Consider the following 18,960-nt stretch of genomic DNA (forward strand, 5'->3'; position numbering starts at 1 on the left):
TTCTTCTTCTTCTTCTTCTTTCTTCTTCTTCTTCTTCTTCCTCCTCCTCCTCCTCCTCCTCCTCCTCCTTCTTCTTTTTTTGCCACACCAGCTGTACTCAGGGCTCACTCGGGCTCTGAGCTAAGGGATCACTCCTGGTAGGACTAGGGGACCTAAGGGGTGCTGGGATCAAACTCAGCTTGGCTGCATGCAGGCTCAGCGCCGTACCCACTGTCTTACCTCTCCAGCCCAAGGCAGCATATGGAGAAGGTATTTATGAACTGAAGTGTGGGCATTTGGGTGAGGAGGAAGAATCTATCTAGGATAACTTTCATTTCTGTACTTTGTTTTTGTCTTTTCACACCCAACAGTGCTCCTTGTGGGCTCAGGGGAGTATAAGGGATGGCAAGGATTGAATCTGGGTTAGCTACGTGCAAGGCAAGCACCCCACCTACTGTACTATGGCCTTGACCCCTTACTTCCGTTTCTTATGAGAATAACAGGAAACGGAAAGTGCCACAGTTAAAAACATGCACAACTCACTGACAGCGTGGTGGCTTGGCGAGTTCGGGGAACTTCTGTGGGTCTGAATATCCCAAGTGAAGGGCCTAGAAAAACAGTAGCTAAACAAGAGTGGAAGGTCCGGAGGTCAGAGGTGACAGTAACAGAAAACTGGCCAAGTTAGCAGAGACATCGGTGACGTGCAGAGCAGAGGGGCGTCGACATCCCTTGGGGTCTCATTTCCTTGAGCTGTAATACTTCCTGTCCTTCATGAAAATCATGACACAAGAGTTTCGGGGCCACAGAGGGGTTATTCCTGACTTTGCGCTCAGGAATTACTCCTGAGTAATCCTCGGGGACCATATGTGCTTCCAGGGATCGAACCCGTGATTGCAGCGTGCAAGGCAAACACTGCCCAGTTTCTGGGGTTGATATACTGGGGCCTGACCTCATTGGTGCCTGCAAAACTGCTGCTCACAAACATCAGGGCCCACCAATGCATGGCTGCGGCCTATCCGATCCGCTTCCCTCTAGGGAGCAGGCGCCTCCCGACCCCTGGACTCAGCCCCAACATCTCCCCCGTTTATGCCTTCCAGGGATTTCCTACGATGCAGAAACCCAGGCAGAACCAATAGTGCACGTTCGGGTAGCGCACGGGGGGAGTGAGTTGTGTCAGGGACAGCGGCCCTTTCGCCGAGGCCTCTGGAAAATGTAGTTTCAGGGCCCACCGCGGCCTCGGCGCACGCGCAGATCAGCACGCCCCCGAATTCGGGCTGAGGGTGGCGGCGGTTCCCAGGGCGACACGCAGGCGCAGTGTCTGGCCGGGAGGCTGCGCTCCCGCTCATTGTGCAGCCTGCGATGTGGCAGGCTGGAGCTCGCGGCGGCGACGCGGTGGCGACACCGCGCCCGGTGGCCCATGTCGAGAGTTGGGAGGACGGAGTGGATGGAACGGAGAAGGCCGGGGCCAAGGCCGAGCTGGTCCCGCTCGGGGCGCGTGCTGGGTCCGGTCGCGCCGGACTTCCCGGGAGGAGTGAGGTGGGGGCCGGCTGCGTATGGGCGGGGTCGGCGGGGTGGGCGCCGGGGGTCCAGGGCTTGACTCTGCAGCCCGCGCGGGGACAGGGTGTTGCGGGGTTCCCGGCGCGGGTGCAAAGCCTTGCAGGGCTCCTTTGGCTCCTCCAGGTTCGGACGCCCCTTGGAGCCTGCAGGCAGAGGCTGCATGTGGGTAGGGGGCCCAGTGGGACGGAGAGCGGTGGGAGGGGTGGCCCGAGCCCGATCCCCGCCCAGCCGAGGACCCTCCCCGCCCCTCCCCGCAAATGCACTCGCCAGATCGCGCCCTCGCCCAGCCTTGGCGCCGCCTTTGCTGTGGAGCCCAGAAGTGGGTCTGGAGGCGCCTTTTCTGCGCGGAAAGTCCACGAAGACGCGGCTAGGGTGGGGTGTCGGGGAAGAGTTTGGGGCCCCCCTTCGGGAACAGTCCCAGGACTTGGAGAGAGGAACGGGGAACCCGGGAGCGGAGCGTCCAGTGCAGGGAGCGGCCCGGGGCGGAGGGTCTGGAGCACGGCCGGACGGGAGGGCTGCAGCACCCCCAGGTCGGGGGGCTCCCCACTGCACTTGTCTTCTGACAGGCGCCCGGAAGGCGTTAGACAGGGACTCTGCCCGGAGGAGAAATGCCCGGCAGGGTCTGCCGTGGTGCAGGCTGGTGGGACAGGAAGGTCAGAAGCTGCGGGCTGAGGTGGGGACCCCTCACCCCAGCGCCCCATCCCCAGCCCTGGGCCAGCTGCCTCTTGCCAGAGGGACCCCCCCGACGGCCCAGCCAGGCCGCTGATCTAAGACAGAGGGAGGCGGGGCGCTGGGCCGGCATACAGCTGACCCAGGACAGAGCCCTGGCACCCAGCCCGGGGAGCCAGGGATGAGCCCAGAGCAGCTCCGGGGTCCCTCAACAACAACCACAAACCCAAACGGACCAGGCCAGAGAGAGCTGCAGCCCAGACTGGAGTCCGTGCCAGCTGTCTCCAGAGCTGGGACACGCAGACACTCCAGGGCTGGAGTGCAGGCTGGGCAGGGCTGGGCAGGGCAGCCCTGGCCCAGGGCGTGGCCAGAGACAAGCGTCCAGGCAGTCAGCAGGAGACGGGTCATTGCATTGGTCAGTCTCTCTCTCTCCCCCTCTCTCTCCCTCTCTATCTCTCCCTCTCTCTTTCTCTCTCTGTTGTCTCTGGCTCTGCTGTCTCTCTCTCCCTCCCTCCCTCCCTCTCTCTCTCCCTCTCTCTTTCTCTCTCTGTTGTCTCTGTCTCTGCTGTCTCTCTCTCCCTCCCTCCCTCCCTCTCTCTCTCCCTCTCTCTCCCCCTCTCTCTCTCCCTCTCTCTCCCTCTCTCTCTCCCTCTCTGTCTGTCTCTGCTGTCTCTCTCTGTCTCTGTCTCTCTCTCGCTTGCTCTCTGTCTCTCTCTGTCTCTCTCTCCCTCTCTCTCTGTCTCTCCCTCCCTCCCTCTCTCTCTCTGTCTCTCTCTCTGTTGTCTCTGTCTCTGCTGTCTCTCTCTCTCTCCCTCCCTCCCTCCCTCTCTCTCTCTGTCTCTCTATCTCTCTTTCTCTCCCTTTCCACTTGTCGATGCTAGGGGCTTACTTGCTCCTGACTCTGGACTCAGGGGTCACTCCTTCAGGGCTCAGGGACCATGTATGGAGCCAGGGACTGAACCTGGATCGGCTGCAGGCATGGTCAGCACCCTTCCTACTTTACTATTTCTTTGAACTTTTGATCAGTTTTTCTTTCTTTTAGTTTTGTTTTCGGCCCACAGCGGGCAGTATTCAGGGGTGGTTGCTGGCTCTGTGCTCAGGGATCACTCCTGGTGGTGCTTGAGATCAAATCTTGAGATACTGGGGGTGCCGGAGATCAGGTTGTTTCAGATGCACGCAAGGCAAGCGTCCCAACTCTTGTACTGTCTCTCTCAAACCTCCATCCGCTTTCCAAGGATTGACACGTAGTTCATTTATTAGGGCAATAGCCTACAATATATTGAGGGAATTTTAGAATATGATGGTGAAGGTTTATCTAGGAGTTCATTTATATGCATATGTTAGCTCATTTGAGGGTATTCCATAAGTTACTTAAGGTAAAGTTACTTACTAAAGTCAACTTGAGTCTCTTTTGTTCTTAACAAAAAATTCACGTAGTTGGATTCATTTCACTATCTTGATTTGAATTTTCTGTTTCTTCTGTTTCATTTAGTTTGACACTGAACCTCTATTTTTTGTTCAGTAACTATGTCCATCTCTTTGATTTCTGTTTGTTACTTTCGAATATTTATCTTGATATTGCATCTCTCTTCTGATCTTGGTGAGTATCTTATTTTTTTGTTTTGTTTTGTTTTTTGGGTCACACCCAGTGATGCTCAGGGGTTACTCCCAGCTCTGCACTCAGAAATTACTCCTGGCAGTGCTCAGGGGACCCTACGGGATCAAACCCAGGTCAGCCACGTTAAAGGCAAATGTCCTACCTGCTGTACTATTGCTCCAGCCCCTGGGGATGGATTCTAAGGGTGGTGGCTGTTGGGACAGGGCCAGGCAGATGAAATGAAGCACCTCTGGGCAGGTGCCAAGAAACTTCCCTTCTCGGGCTGGGGCAATAGCACAGCGGGTAGGGTGTTTGCCTTGCATGCGGCCATCCCGGGTTCGATTCCCAGCATCCCATAGGGTCCCCTGAGCACCGCCAGGAGTAATTCTTGAGTGACCCAAAAGACAGAAACTTCCCTTCTCTGCACTGCTTGTTGCTTCCAGTGTGAGCCCCCCGGCCGGGCAGCCCCCCCTTCTTAGTTTGGCGGGTGGGATGGCCTTACTGGAGTTATTGCTGTTGCAGGATGCTGTGAGCATCGGGGATGTCGTGGTGGTCTTCACGCCCGACGAGTGGACGCAGCTGAGCCCGGCCCAGCAGGCCCTGTACCAGGAGGTCATGCTGGAGACCTACAGCCACCTGGTGGCGCTGGGTAAGCCGTGGCACCTCAGGGACTCCAGCTGTGTTTGCGGGACCCGCTGGGAGCGTGGGGGGTCCTGCGGGATGGTAGGCTCCCCGTGAGCTGAGAGGAAAGAGCGTTCGATAGAGGGTGCTGCCTGCTTGTCAGGGCTCGACCTCCTGCTTCTAAATGCCTAAAAGAGGGGGTGGGGTTGCTCCGTGAGCCCCCTAAGTTTTCTGCCAGTACTGACCCTTATTCTGTCATTGAACCCCCTATGTCCGTGTCTTCTGTGGGTTCCAAAGGCTCCGTAGCCTGGTGGGAGGCGTGGGAAAATGGAGGTTCTTTATTCGTAAAGAAAACCGGGCAGCACCCCCCTAGCACAAGGAGGGCCGAGGAAGAAGGAGGGGTACAGAGACATCAGGAGGAGGGAAGGAGCACAGACACGGGGACGGGGTGAGCGTCTGTTGGGTGGGGCAGGGGGCTGGGCACCTAGCGGAGTCACTCTATCAGGGAATTGGAATCAGATGGGGGATTTATTTATTTGCGGGGGCACACCTGGAGATGCTCAGCGCTGACTCAGGGGCTATTCCTGTTCTTATTTTTTGTGCTCAGGAGTCCCCTTGCAGAGCTCTGGGGACCCTTTAGGGTGGCAGGAATCAGACGCGTTCAAGGCAAGCACTTGCCCCACTGTCCTAACTCTCCAGCACCCAGGGGGACTTTTCATACACCGGAGGGAAGATCATGTCTGTGAATCAGTGACTGACTCTCTGTGGCGGGGCCTCACCCCTCTCGTCCCCCTCCTCCAGCCCAGGCTGACGTTTCTGCCACAGCAGTCGGCATTCCTTCCCTCCTCCGCCTCTTCTTTCCTGTGCTCAGGGGTTACTCCTGGAAGTGCTCCAGGGACTCTGTGTGATGCCAGGGATTGAACCCGGGTTGGCAGCCTGCACAGCAAACACCCTCCTTGCTGTGCTGTCACTCTGCCCCAAGGGCCTTTGCTTCTCCACGAGGGAACGGTGGTGGCTGGGGCTCACATCACGGGGTCCAATCCTGCCCTTCCCACCACAGACCCCCAAAACTATGGGTTGGCGGTAGACCCAAGCTGTCTCCCCTCCCCCCTCTTGGGAACCCCGGTCAAGACTACGTTCTGTCCAGCAGAGGTCAGCTTGGCCGTGACTCGGCCCTGGAGTGACCAACCCTCTTCCTTCTGAAACAGGACTCGTGGGGCCCAGACCGGAGCTGCACAGTGGGGCCGTGGGCAGCAGCTTCCGCCCTGGTGAGTCCTGTGTTCTGCAGAGTCAGCACTTTCTCTGACTCCCTGGCCAGCCCTGCAGTCACCTGTGTCCTGCCGCTTCCCTTGGCCACGCGTGTGTGTGTGTGTGCGTGTGTGTGCAGGTGCCTGCGCTTCATGCCAGGGGCCAGAGCAGGGATGTACCCGAGGTCCAGTGGGAAGGCGCTTTCCTGGCAGGTGGCTGACCCGGGTCCGATCCCTGGCATCCCATAGGGTCCCTGAGTACTGCCAGGAGTGAGCCCTGAGTCTCGCTGGGTGTGGACCTGCCCCTGCCAGAGAGAAAGACCCCGCTCAGCTCCCCGTTACTGTCCCTGTCCCTTTGCGGGTGTCCTCTCCCCCAGCCCCCGAGGCGGTGCAGGTCTTCTCAGTGCCGGCCTGTTGTCTTTCAGATTGGCTGACAGTGCTCAAGAGTCAAAAGTCAACTCTTCAGGCAGCTCTTCCCGGAGAATTAGATCCGCGGCGGCGGGAGCCCACCCGCCTGGTCGGGCGGGGAAGCAGAGACCCACAGGGACCGCGGCCACTCAGTCCTGTGACCCGGCCGGCCGCGTGGGCCGGGGGCGGCGGCGGGCAGGGCCAGGCTGGGCCGGGGAGGGTCTGCTCGCCCACTCTGGGGCCCTCGGCTGTCCCGAGCCCGGAGCCCCCGCCCGGCGGGGCCGCCCTGGCCTGTGGCGAGTGCGGGAAATGCTTCTCCCGCAGCTCGTCCCTGCAGCGGCACCGGCGGGTGCACGGCAGCGGGCCGCCTGCGCCTTCGCCGACCCGGGAGAAGCGGTACGCGTGCCGGGAGTGCGGGAAGGCCTTCCGCCAGAGCACGCACCTCATCCACCACCAGCGCGTGCACACGGGCGAGCGGCCCTACGCGTGCACCGAGTGCGGCAAGGCCTTCTCGGTCAGCTCCTCGCTCGCCTACCACCAGAAGATCCACACGGGCGAGAAGCCCTTCGCGTGCCAGCTGTGCGGGAAGGCCTTCATCCGCAGCATCCACCTGGCCCACCACCTGCGGCTGCACACGGGCGAGAAGCCCTTCCGCTGCGACACCTGCGACAAGGCCTTCGTGTGCCGCGCGCACCTCACCAAGCACCAGAACACGCACAGCGGCGACAGGCCCTACAAGTGCGGCGCGTGCGGCCGCGCCTTCGGCCAGAGCACCAGCTTCCTGCAGCACCAGCGCATCCACACGGGCGAGAAGCCGTTCGAGTGCCCCGAGTGCGGCAAGGCCTTCCGCGTGAACGCGTCGCTCACCGAGCACCAGCGCATCCACACGGGCGAGAAGCCCTACCGCTGCACCGAGTGCGGCAAGGCCTTCCGCGACAACTCCTCCTTCGCCCGCCACCGCAAGATCCACACGGGCGAGCGGCCCTACCGCTGCGGGCTGTGCCACAAGGCCTTCCGGGACCAGTCGGCGCTGGGCCAGCACCAGCGCACCCACACGGGCGAGAAGCCCTACACCTGCCCCAGCTGCGGCAAGGCCTTCAGCGACCACTCGGCGCTCACGCAGCACAAGCGCATCCACACGCGCGAGAAGCCCTACGCGTGCAAGGTGTGCGGGAAGGCCTTCCTGCGCTCCACGCACCTCACGCAGCACCAGCGCATCCACACGGGCGAGAAGCCCTACCAGTGCTCCCGCTGCGGGAAGGCCTTCAACCAGACGGCCAACCTCATCCAGCACCAGCGCCACCACGGGGCAGACAAGTGACGGCGGCCGGCTGGGGACCCCGGCGGGAGGCAGACTCGGGGGGTGACCACGGGACGCGTCCTTCTGCGGGGCGAGAGGCGAGCTCGGCTGGACTGGGATTCAGGATTCACGTGGCCGCATCTAACCCCTCCCTCCCCCGGCGCTCGTTCAGAATCAGCCGCCCTCTTTTCTTTTTTTTTTTTTTTTGCTTTTTGGGTCACGCCCGGCGATGCACAGGGGTCACTCCTGGCTCATGCACTCAGAAATCACCCCTGGCGGTGCTCAGGGGACCATATGGGATGCTGGGATTCGAACCCGGGTCGGCCGCGTGCAAGGCAAACGCCCTACCTGCTGTGCTATCGCTCCAGCCCCCAGCCGCCCTCTTTTCATTTCTCTGACTCATGCGGGGAGTGGAGCTACAGTGGCGCTCTCTGAACCCCGACAGAGTTGGACTCTTGAGTCTCGTTGTTCGGGGGCCAGGCCTCGTGGTGCTCAGGGGCTGTTGTCTAGCCCCCGTGCTCCCGTGGATGGCACTGGTGGTGGGGGTGGGAGTTGGGCCTGTCATCTGCACAGCCTCCGTTCCTAGCCCTGGGGACGCCTCTCTGACCCCGACCTTTGGAGTCCCAAGAGAAACAGTGAAATTGAATAATCAAAAGACCAGCAAAATAATCAGAAATGCAAAATGGTCAGCAAGTATTCTGCACCACCTGTTCTCGTTGGGGGGGGGGGCCGCTGGGGGTGGGGTGCGGGTTTGGCCTTCTGTGGGCCCCTTCCTTCTCTTCACCCACATCTTCTACCCACTGACGGAGCCTCGGTCACACTCCCCGCCATCAAACCTTTGTCCACTCTCCCTGGGCTCTGGATTCACTGGTTTCTTACCTTCCTTCTTTGGAGACAGACAAGTCACTTGCACGGCCCCTTGGAACTGTTTCCAACAGCACATAGCACCCTCTGCAGCCCCTTCATATGTGTATGTGTAGGGGGCAGGGGGGCTCTGCTCCAAACCCAGCCTCAGATCTGGGACTGGATCAGATGTCTCTGGAGGGGGCAGAGTGATAGGACGGCTGAAAGGGTCTTTGAATTGCACACTGCCAACCTGGATTCAATTCCCGGCACTCCAGAGGCTCCCCCCAGCCCACCAGGGATGGTCCCTGAGCACAGAGCCAGGAGTAAGCGCTGAGCTGGGCATGACCAAAATACCAAAAAAAAAGTCTTGAGCTAACTCATGCCTCTGGGCCTTAGCTTCACTCTGACTCGTGTGTGTGTGTGTGTGTGTGTGTGTGTGTGTGTGTGTGTGTGACACCAAACATTAACCTGCACAGTTTTCATCCATATGTTGGGCAGGTTTCCACTGAGTTCCACCATGACCCCCTGGGGTCCAGCATGACAGCTGACCTCCGGGCCAAAGACCTGACTTCCTGTGCGAGGACCCCGGGCCGCCCTGGGGCAGTGTGAGCGCTTTCCCTCCCCAGAGTCTCCACATTCTCCTCTGTAGCCACACAGGAGGCTGCAGCCCCCAAGTGAGTTGTTGGGAGCCCATCGCTGCATGCCCAGGAGTCGCCACCGCCCAGCCTTGCCCTGCTCTGGCCCAGTTCCCTGAGGCATTGACTGTCCCCGTCCTCTGTGGCGTCATTCCTGTCACTCAAGTGTGGGATTTCCTTCTGGGATCCTTGTGATGGGAAGGCTCGGCCAGGCCACCAGGCAGTGGCAGCCACACCCCTGTGTCCGGGAGTCGGGGAGACAGCCGCAGCTCCTGACCTTCTCCCAGCTCTTGGCTGTCCCGTGGGCACACCTGTGTCCTCGCTGGCGGTGTCTGTAGATGCTCCCTTCTACCACCCTCCACAGTGGACTGTCACAACTACTGAGCTCCAGTTCTCAGATTTGGTCCAGTCCCATCAGGCGGGACTCCTGGACATCATACACGTCCCTGGCATCTCCCAAGCCCAAACTCTCCAAATGCAGCTTCCACCCGACCTGATGAAGGCCACTGTGGGGGCAGCACAGGACCCCGCATGAGTGATGGACCCCTGTGCCCCATGCATGTCCTTGTGCCTGTCACCCACATCACGTGAGAAACAGAAATCTGCGCCGTGAGCTGCAGAGCTCAGCGCGGCGTCCCGGCTGCCGGCTGCCCGATCCGCATCCCCTTTCCCTTGAGTCCACAAGGGCTGAGTAACCACGTGTCCAGGTGCATCTTGTGGCCATCTGGGTCATGTGAGCACTGCACAGGCGACCTGGGGCCCTGGCTCATCACGGTGATGGCTTCAGGCACTGGAGGTCACAGACCATGTCCCCAGCGTCATGCATGGAGTTAGGCCTTGTGGAGTGATGCGTACGGGATTTCCATTCCCTCATCAGCTGAAGGTCGTCTGGGAGACACAGAGCAAAGGAAATGGGCACCTGGTCAGACCCCCTATGCTCATAGCAGCGGGCAGATTTCTGATGTTCTTCCAGAACTGCCTTTTATTTTTATTTATTTATTTATTTATTTATTTATTTATTTTCCCTTTTGGGTTACACCCAGCAATGCTCAGGGGTTACTCCTGGTTCTGCACTCAGGAATTACTCCTGGTGGTGCTCGGGGGACCATATGGGATGCTGGGAATCAAACCCGGGTTGGCTGCATGCAAAGCAAACGCCCTCCCCGCTGTGCTATCGCTCCAGTTCCTCTTTTGTAAGTTTCATGGCATTTGGCCTATTCCCTTTTGATGCCAGTGTAGCTTATAGCTTACCCTGGGTTCCACCAAATGCTTTTTTTTTGCTTTTTGGGTCACACCCAGCGATGCTCAGGGGTTACTCCTGGCTTTGCACTCAGGAATTACTCCTGGCGGTGCTTGGGGGACCATATGGGATGCCGGGGATCGAACCCGGGTCGACCGCGTGCAAGGCAAACGCCCTACCCGCTGTGCTATCGCTCTGGCCCCTCCACCAAATGCTTTTATCGGGACCATGCTTTGGGGGTGCTAGGAACTAAGAGCAACTGAGGCTTAAGTAAATAAGACAGATGTCCAGAGTAACTATTATTTGGAGTCAATTAACTCCCATGTTATAAAAGCATAGAATTAAATGTCTTCCTGTGTCTATACAAAACAAAGTTGCTCTAACGAAAACTACGCAGGGGCTGGAGTGATAGCACAGCAGATAGGGTGTTTGCCTTGCACGAGGCAGACCCGGGTTCGACTCCCAGCATCCCATATGGTCCACTGAGCACCGCCAGGAGTAACTCCTGTGCATTGCTAGGTGTGACCCAAAAAGCAAAAAGAAAAAAAAATGAAAAAAATTACGCAAAGGACATAGGGAAGAGAAAAGCAGTATATCACTTACAGATACAGAACTTAGAGTCCTTAGAAGAATCTGACCTTACAAGTCCGGTTTAGGTATATAGGTGATTAACAGATAGGGGAAGCAGAGCACAGAGAAGTTAAAGATAAACACAGGAATGAGGGTGCCCCAGGAGCACTGGGGTGGGTGTAACACAATAAACCTAAGCTCTCTGAGGCCAGAGAGAAAGGATGGAGGAGAAAGGACAGACCCGATTTATCCTACACCAAGCTAAGGCTGGTTCTCTGCCAGCCCCTCAGGCCCAGTGTTCTCTAAAAACCCAACATCCTGGTGCTAGATACGTGGAGCTGGAATGTGTGAAAAACGTGCACAATAATTTTTCATCTTGAGACAAAGAGATCGAAGCTGAGGAAGTAACTCTGGGAGTTGCAGGTGTGGGTTGTACATGCAAGGAGCAGGCTCAGTCACTGGCACTGCAAATCCGTAGGAGGAAAGATCAACATAATCGTTTCCAGAGGAATTGTCCGTTCCATTTTAAGCCTCTTGCCAATTAATAACACTATAGAAAAATCCGGGGCCAGAGAACTAGGACAGCAAGTAGGGCACTTACTCTCCTGACTCAATCCCCGGCATCCCATATGGTGCCTCAAGTCCTGTCACGAGTGATCCCTGAATACAGAGCCAGGAGTAAGCACTGAGCACCATTGGGAGGGACCCCAAAGCCAAAATGAATAATTTGTTGGGCCAGAGTGATAGTACAGGGGGGAGGGTATCTGTCTTTGATATGGTCAGCCTGGGTTCATTCCACAGCAATCCCATGGAGTCCCCTGAGCTTTGCCATGAATGATTCCTGAGCTAGAACCAGGAGTGACCTTGGAGCACAGAAAGGTGTGGCCAAAAAATTTTAAAAAATAATAAATTCAAAAGCAACAGAAGAGCCAACTCAAATTTGAGGGAGAGTTGCATTTATTTAACAAAAAGTCATGAGGTGAAATGAGGGCCCATGGATAGAATTAAATTGGGGGTATATCATATCTGGAGTACACAATGTAACACATATGACGAAGCTATGATTAATGAATCTGTTCCCAAATTCCCGGCAGCGAAAAATACAAATATATCAAACATTTTTAAAAGCCCTTATTAGAAATTTCAGTATGTAGGACATGGGTATTACCCTTACAGATAAGTAATTAAAAGTTTATAGCAAAATATAGTGAGACTGGGGCTGGAGAGATAGCACAGCGGGTAGGGCGTTTGCCTTGCACGCGGCCGACCCGGGTTCAAATCCCAGCATCCCATATGGTCCCCTGAGCATGGCCAGGGGTGGTTCCTGAGTGCAGAGCCAGGAGTAACCCCTGTGCATTGCCAGGTGTGACCCAAAAGGCAAAAAAAAAAAAAAAATATATAGTGAGACTCTGAGAGAACTCAAAACGGAGAGAAATACTGTGGCCGTAATGTAGAAAGTTCCCCTCGCGAACCCCCTTCACTGGAAAAGAATGTTCGTACCAAGGGAAAACTATTTGATAGCAGCGGCATGGAGAGAAATGACAAAGAGAGTCCACTTTGTATACAACATAGACGAACCCACATGACATACCTTACGATGTCCACAAATGGGGGAAGGCATTCCTCATGAAGTTCACATAGATTAATTGGGTGCTCAGAGAGCTCTGAGCACAGAACCAGAACTAGATCCCCTAATCACCACTAGGGGGCGCTCCTAAACTCAGAGACAGGAGTACCCCATTACCACCACCAGGGGGCATTCCTGAGCCCGGTACCAGGAAACACCCCTAGCACCATAAGGGGGCGCTCCTGAGCTCGAAGATTCATAAACATACACTCAGACATATACTCATGCGTACATGCACACACATACATCCACACATGCATGTGCAAGCACTCATGCACACATAATACACTCACATACACTTATGCACACACATATGCATAAACTCACACACATACACATCTACACCCATACACACAAACACACATACATGCACTCATGTAGACACTCATACACACACGAAAACACTCTTGCACACATACATACAATTATGCACAGGCACAATTCACACAAATACATGCACGCATGCACACACACACATAACACAGGCTGTCCTGTGCCCACTGGGTCTCCCTGCCACCCAAGCCTCTCTCACCTGTACACTTGCGGGTGGGATATCTGGCTGGGTGTGTGAGCCGGTGAGTTTGCAGTTAAAATTCTCTTCCCAGAATTCAGCAAACCAGATATTTCAACAATTGTTCTCCAGGGAACGGGTCGTAAAGTAATGGTCAATCCTGAGGGTGGCAGGTAGGTAGGAGGAGGGCCTTTTGGCCCACTCTGGGCCTCTCCCCAAGCCCCCTCTTTTTGTGTGCTTTTTGAGTCACACAGGCGATGTACAGGGGTTACTCCTGGTTGATGCACTCAGGAATTACTCCTGGCAGCGCTTGGGGGACTATATGGGATGCCGGGATCGAACCTGGATCAGCCACGTGCAAGGCAAACACCCTCCCTGCTGTAGTATTGCTCCGGCCCAGGGGTTCACTTTCAAATGCAGTTACTATTGCTTCTTTTCCTCCTAGGTCTGAGTCCCTGGGAAGCTATTATGTTCTTGGGACCTCAGTTTCCCTAGCAACAAGGCTGGAGATGCATGCACCCCTTACTCATCTCTTTCGCCCTCACTTCCCACTCATGGCCTCTCCTTCCGACCTTGCAATCTTTCTATTTTCCACGTTATCTTCCCTTGTCACATCTTTTCGAGTTACAGAAAAGTGAATAAAGGTGAGTGAAAACCAGCCCCAACCCCACCGCCCTGGAAAAAAGAGAAAAAGCAGGAGCCTGTGACGCTGCAGTTTGTGGAATGGCCCCGTGGGGCGCTCAAGAGCCAAGAGCCCGGCAGGCCCCGCCCCAGGGCGCCCCTGGGCTCCCGCAGGGTGCTAAGGGCCAAGCATCTGTCCCTGCCCAGCCTCCCCCTGCAGGACTCAGACAAAAGGTGCGGGGAGGGGGCTGGGAGTGGGAACAGGAGCTCCTGGCCCAGATCCCAGGATGCACCACCAAGGACCTTCCCAGGAGGTGCCTGGGACCCTGGGAGGGGACCCCGCGCTGATTGGAGGGTCCAGGGCCAGGCCAGGTCCCCTCTCTGGGCTGTGGGAGGGGCGGGAGGGGGTGGCACCCGGGACAGGAGGAGCTGGGGAGAGTCAGAGGCAGCAGGAGGGGTGGGTGGGTGGGGTACACCCAGGCTGGGGGAGAGCAGAGAGGGGCGGCCCCTCAGCCACAGGGTCCCAGGAAGGCGGCAGCTCCTGCACCGTCTGCAGAGGCTTGAGGGGTTCGGGCTCGGGGGTTCCTGGGGACAGGGGACCCCCAGGTAAGTCCTTGTCTGACCATGGACGCCCAGGAGCAGGGGGCGCCAGGGAGGACCCAGAAGGGGAGAGTGGACAGCAGCGTCTGGCCAGCAAACGCTCCCCCCGCGTGGAACCCCACCTGCACGCAGGGTGAGTAGAGACCGTGGGGGTCTGGGGCAGCTGCGGTGCCCCGGGCTCCTGGGGGCGTTGCACTTGCGCAGACCCCCATGCAGCTCAGAGGTGATTGTGGGACCACCGCCGGCCCGAGTCTGGGAGGGTCTGTGTGGGGAGCACGGGCAGCTCGGGGTACACAGACACCACCCGAGGCCTCCGTCCCGGCTCCGGAGCCAGCCCTGCCCTGCCCTCGAGAGTGAGCTGGGCTCAGATTCGGGGGCAGGAAGGGGGGTCCCGAGAAGACAGGGACCCAGGCCAGGGACCCCCGTGGGGCCTCAGCGGCCAACACCCCCTTTCCTCGGGCGGTTCCCAGGTGTCCCCTTTCCTCGGCCGCCCTCGCTCTCAGACTAATTAGTGCAGGGGCTTAGGGCGCTCAGGGTGGGGGGCCGCCAGCTTTCCCAGGGGTTCAGGTTCCTGCAGCCCGGCCGCGGCCAGGAGGGCTGGGGGGAAAGGGGGACACTAAAGGGGAGACAAGGTGCCTCATTTCCCCAGGGACGCAGAGGGGGCCAGGTGCAGGGGCCCAGGAGAGGGGGCACGGGGCGGGCGGTCAGAGACAGGATGAGCGTTGTGGGGGTGGGGTGAGGGGAGACTCGGGGAGAATGGGGGTGTTGGCTCAGAGCTGATGTGGGCTGCACGTGTGTGGGATGACCTGGTGTGATGGCCAGGGGCCGGGTCAGAGGGGGTACGGGGTGGGGTTCCGCCCTCACCAGAGCCCCAGGGTGGGTTGAGGGGAGCAGGGAGCGTGCAGGGGTGCAGGAGTGAGAGTGTGGGGGGAGCTTGGGCGATCAGCGCCTCTGGGAGAAACGGGGGGGGCAGAACTGAGACGGGGCGGCACAGGGTTTAGGGCGGGGCCAGTGAGATGGGCGCCCCTCTCTCTCCACCCTCCAGACAGGACCCTCTCTCGGGGGGCCGCGGGGGGGCCCCCAGGGCACCCGCCCCCCGCAGCACGGAGGGGGCCCCCCACCTCCCGACGCCGCCACCGCACCACGTTCAGCCCCGGGCAGCGGCAGCAGCTGGAGGCGGCCTTCGGGGGGAACCGGTACCCCGACGTCTGGGCCCGGGAGGGCCTCGCCCGCGACACCGGCCTCAGCGAGGCCAGGATCCAGGTGAGGCGCGGGCAGGAGCAACGCGCTGTGAGCCGGGGATCGGAGTCACTTCTGGGGTCCCGCCCTGCACCCCGGCACCAGGCATAGCCTAGCGTCTTCGTGTCCCGGGGACCCCTCCCCGACTCCTTCAGGGGCTCCGCGGGGGCCTCTTGCTCAGGGCAGCAGGACCCCCGAGCTGAGCGTCACCCCCTCCCGGGGCCCCCAAGATCTCCGACGTTCCCGCCTTCTGGGATCTGCCCCCTGCAGCCACCTTCCCCCATCTGTGTCCCACCTCCCCCGGGAAGGCCTCCCTGACAGTCCTGCCTGTGTCCCCTCATCCTCAGGGGGGGGGACGCTTCACCCCTACCCAGGCCGAGCCGCGCCCGCCCGGTTCTTCCCGCTGCTGACCTGGCCCCTCTCCGACCAGGTCTGGTTCCAGAACCGCAGGGCCAAGCAGAGGAAGCAGGAGCGGGGGCCGCCACCCCCGCGCCCCGCCTCCCCGGCCCCCTTCTCTGGGCTCCTGCCCCCGCCCCCCACGGTGCCCTACTGCTCCCCAGGGACCCCCGCCCCCGGGGCCTGCTGCCTGGGTGCCCCGGGCTCTGGCTATGCTGTCTCCGCCCAGCCCTGCCCCGCGCCGGCCCTGGCAAGACCCCTCCAGGCTGAAGACTGGTACCCCAGCTGGGCCCCGGCCCCCGCAGGCCACCTGCCCTGCCCCCCGCCCGCAGCCCTGCTCCCCCTTATCCTGGAGTCTCCGGCCTCCTGGAACTAAATTCTCAAGGGTCCTGGTCAGGTGGGTGTCACCCAGAGCCCCAGCGCACCCAGGCTGGCATCTGAGCAATGGGCGCATCACTGTGTGGGCGTACCACACCCTTTTCCTGGGCCTCCCCCGGCCCAACCCTGGCACACTGCTGCCCAGGGCACACCCGGCCCTCCCGAGTGCTGCCCACGGTGCCCACAGTCTGGCAACCCATGCCCTGCTCAGGCTCTCTGGTTGGCTGAGAGAGGTCACGGGAGAAAGTTCCTGCCCCGTTTCCTGGCGCTGCTCTTCTGGAACCCTGTGGAATTCCCCGGAGAACCCGCCCTCCCATCACCTCGCTCGACGGAACCTTCCGGCCCACGGGGTCCTGAGGGCGTTTCCTGAGCCACATTTGCAGACGGACTCAGGGGAGGCCGAGAACCTTCTCCCTGCCGTGAAGCTGCTTCCCTCCTTCCCCAGCGTCACTGTCCCGCCTTCCCTCCCTCGAGAAGGGGAATGACGGACGGGCCTGAGCGAGAGCACCGCAGAGAGGGCACTGCCTCGTATGCAGCCATCTGGGTTCGATTCCCGGCACCCCAGATGGTCCCCTGAGCTCGCCAGGGAGACGCCTGTGTGTAGAGCCAGGAGCAGGCCTGAACACCACCGAGTCTGACCCCTGTCAGAAAAATAATTAGAATTATGAATATCTTCCCAATGTACAACTTCCCCCTCCGAAGAAGGTGCGCCCTGTCATTTTGCAAAGCTGGGGAATCCTCTCGGGAGTCGAATCTTCACATGAGTCCATAATAAAGAGAAGGGCAGACAGTCCCTGGTGAAGGTGCTGTACCCTGACCCCGCGGCCCCTCTGCTGTTCCGGCTCTGTCTGTGCCTCTGCGACCCTACCATCACACCCCTGGGCCACCTTGGGGCCTGCAGCCCACTCCTGCCCTCGCTCACTTCCTGCCCCTGCACCCACACTCCTGCCCCGGCCCCCACTCCTCCCGGCTCTAGTCACTGCCCATGACCCCCTCTGCCCCCCCGGAAAGATGAGGGGCCCCTCCTCTGCTCGGCCCCCCCAACTCTACGCCTACCATCCAGGCCCACACCCGCTGCAGGAACTTGAGCCCCTGGGAGAGCTGGAGGCCCCCACCCCACACCCCCGACGCCCCCACACTGGTTAGTCTGCGAGCTGGGGCGGCTCCAGGGAAGGGGACACCTGGGACCCAGCCCTGAGCTAAGGCAGCCGCGGGCTCCCTCCGGGGTGTGCTTGGGAGACCCCATGCCCTCCCCTGAGTGTGGACCCCGCCCGTTTCTCCCAGAGGACAGTGTAGGGGACACTCTGGACCCGGTGGGGGCAGCTTGGGGTGACCTCTCCAGGAACCCACCTGCCCCCACCCCCCTCACCCTGCAGGCGGGGGTCCAGCTAGCAGGGGGATTCCCTGTGGCAAATGCTGCCCACTCTCCCTCGGGGTCTTCCCCGGCGCCCCTGGTCCTGGCGTCCATGGTACGGACAGAGACTCCCCGGAGTTCCTGTGCCCGGGAGCCCCCAACCCAGGAGCCCGAACCCCTCAAGCCTCTGCAGACGGTGCAGGGGCTGCCGCCTTCCTGGGACCCTGGGCTGAGCGACCGCCCCCTCTGCTCTCCCCCAACCTGGGTGTACCCCCCGCCCCCCCTCCTGCTGCCTCTGACTCGCCCCAGCTCCTCCTGTCCCGGGCGCCACCCCCTACCGCCTCTCCCACAGCCCAGAGAGGGGACCTGGCCTGGCCCTGGACCCTCCAATCAGCGCGGGGTCCCCTTCCGGGGTCCCAGGCACCTCCTGGGAAGGTCCCTGGCGGCGGGTCCTGGGATCTGGGCCAGGAGCTCCTGTTCCCACTCCCAGCCCCCTCCCCGCACCTTTTGTCTGAGTCCTGCAGGGGGAGGCTGGGCAGGGACAGATGCTTGGCCCTTAGCACCCTGCGGGAGCCCAGGGGCGCCCTGGGGAGGGGCCTGCCGGGCTTTTGGCTCTTGAGCGCTCCACGGGGCCATTCCACGAACTGCAGCGTCACAGGCTCCTGCTTTTCTCTTTTTTTCAGGGGGGTGGGGGTTGGGGCTGGTTTTCACTCACCTTTATTCGTTTTTCTGTAACTCGAAAAGATGTGACAAGGGCAGATAACGTGGAAAATAGAAAGATTGCAAGGTCGGAAGGAGAGGCTGTGAGTGGGAAGTGAGGGTGAAAGAAAGAGATGAATAAGGGGTACATGCATCCCCAGCCTTGTTGCTAGGGAAACTTAGGTCCCAAGAACATAATAGCTGCCCAGGGACTCAGACCTAGGAGGAAAAGAAGCATTAGTAGCTCCATTTGAAAGTGAACCCCTGGGCCGGAGCAATACTACAGCAGGGAGGGTGTTTGCCTTGCACGCACCTACCCGTTTTCGAATCCCAGCATCCCATATGGTCCCTGAGCACTGCCAGGAGTAATTCCTGAGTGCAGAGCCAGGAGTAACACCTGTGTATCGCTGGATGTGACCCAAAAGAAGCAAAAAAAAAAGTGAACACTTGGGGCCAGAATGATAGTACGTGGGCAGGGTGCTTGCCTTGCCTGCGGCCGTCCCAGCACCTCAAATGGTCCCCCGAGTCTTCTAGGAGTGATCCCTGAGTTCAGAACAAGGAGTGAGCCCTGAGTACTGCTGGGTGTTTGCCCCTGGCCCCCGAGAACTGTGAACAGTGAACACCTCAGAGCAAGAGCATGGAACAGAGGTATCGGCACTTGCCTTGCACAGAGCCGAGCCAGGTGCCACATACGCACCACTATGGTCCCCTGAGCTGGCCAGGAGTGATCCCTGAGGACAGAGCAGCACTAAGCCTTGAGCATCCCCAGATGCAGCCCCCAAACACAGAACATTGTCTGCAAATAGTTCCTTCAACAAGGACAGAAGAGGCAAAAAGAAGATGAAAAAAGAGGAAACGATGAAATA

At 59.4% G+C, this 18,960-nt stretch overlaps 2 protein-coding genes across 3 annotated transcripts; both read left to right on the plus strand.

The window, feature by feature from the left end:
- The first annotated feature begins 1,263 nt into the window (after nt 1-1,263).
- On the plus strand, nt 1,264-9,062 carry ZNF454 (zinc finger protein 454). 2 transcript variants are annotated; one of them, XR_008628410.1, is made up of 5 exons: nt 1,264-1,515; nt 4,325-4,451; nt 5,632-5,691; nt 6,096-8,063; nt 8,723-9,062. XR_008628410.1 is itself a non-coding variant. In XM_004615347.3 (4 exons), the coding sequence occupies exons 1-4, from the start codon at nt 1,339-1,341 to the stop codon at nt 7,397-7,399; spliced, it is 1,668 nt and encodes a 555-aa protein (XP_004615404.3). In that variant the 5' UTR covers nt 1,264-1,338; the 3' UTR covers nt 7,400-8,085. The 2 variants fall into 2 exon arrangements, 1 of the variants encoding a protein (XP_004615404.3); XM_004615347.3 differs by lacking the exon at nt 8,723-9,062 and having other exon boundaries at nt 6,096-8,085.
- A 4,903-nt stretch (nt 9,063-13,965) lies between these two features.
- PROP1 (PROP paired-like homeobox 1) lies at nt 13,966-16,773 on the plus strand. Its single transcript, XM_055124257.1, has 3 exons — nt 13,966-14,161; nt 15,074-15,291; nt 15,698-16,773. Exons 1-3 carry the CDS (start codon nt 14,053-14,055, stop codon nt 16,037-16,039), a joined length of 669 nt encoding a protein of 222 aa, XP_054980232.1. The 5' UTR covers nt 13,966-14,052; the 3' UTR covers nt 16,040-16,773.
- Nucleotides 16,774-18,960: the final 2,187 nt, after the last annotated feature.

This window comes from Sorex araneus, chromosome 2 (genome assembly GCF_027595985.1).
Source record: "Sorex araneus isolate mSorAra2 chromosome 2, mSorAra2.pri, whole genome shotgun sequence".
Taxonomy (NCBI): Eukaryota; Metazoa; Chordata; class Mammalia; order Eulipotyphla; family Soricidae; genus Sorex; species Sorex araneus.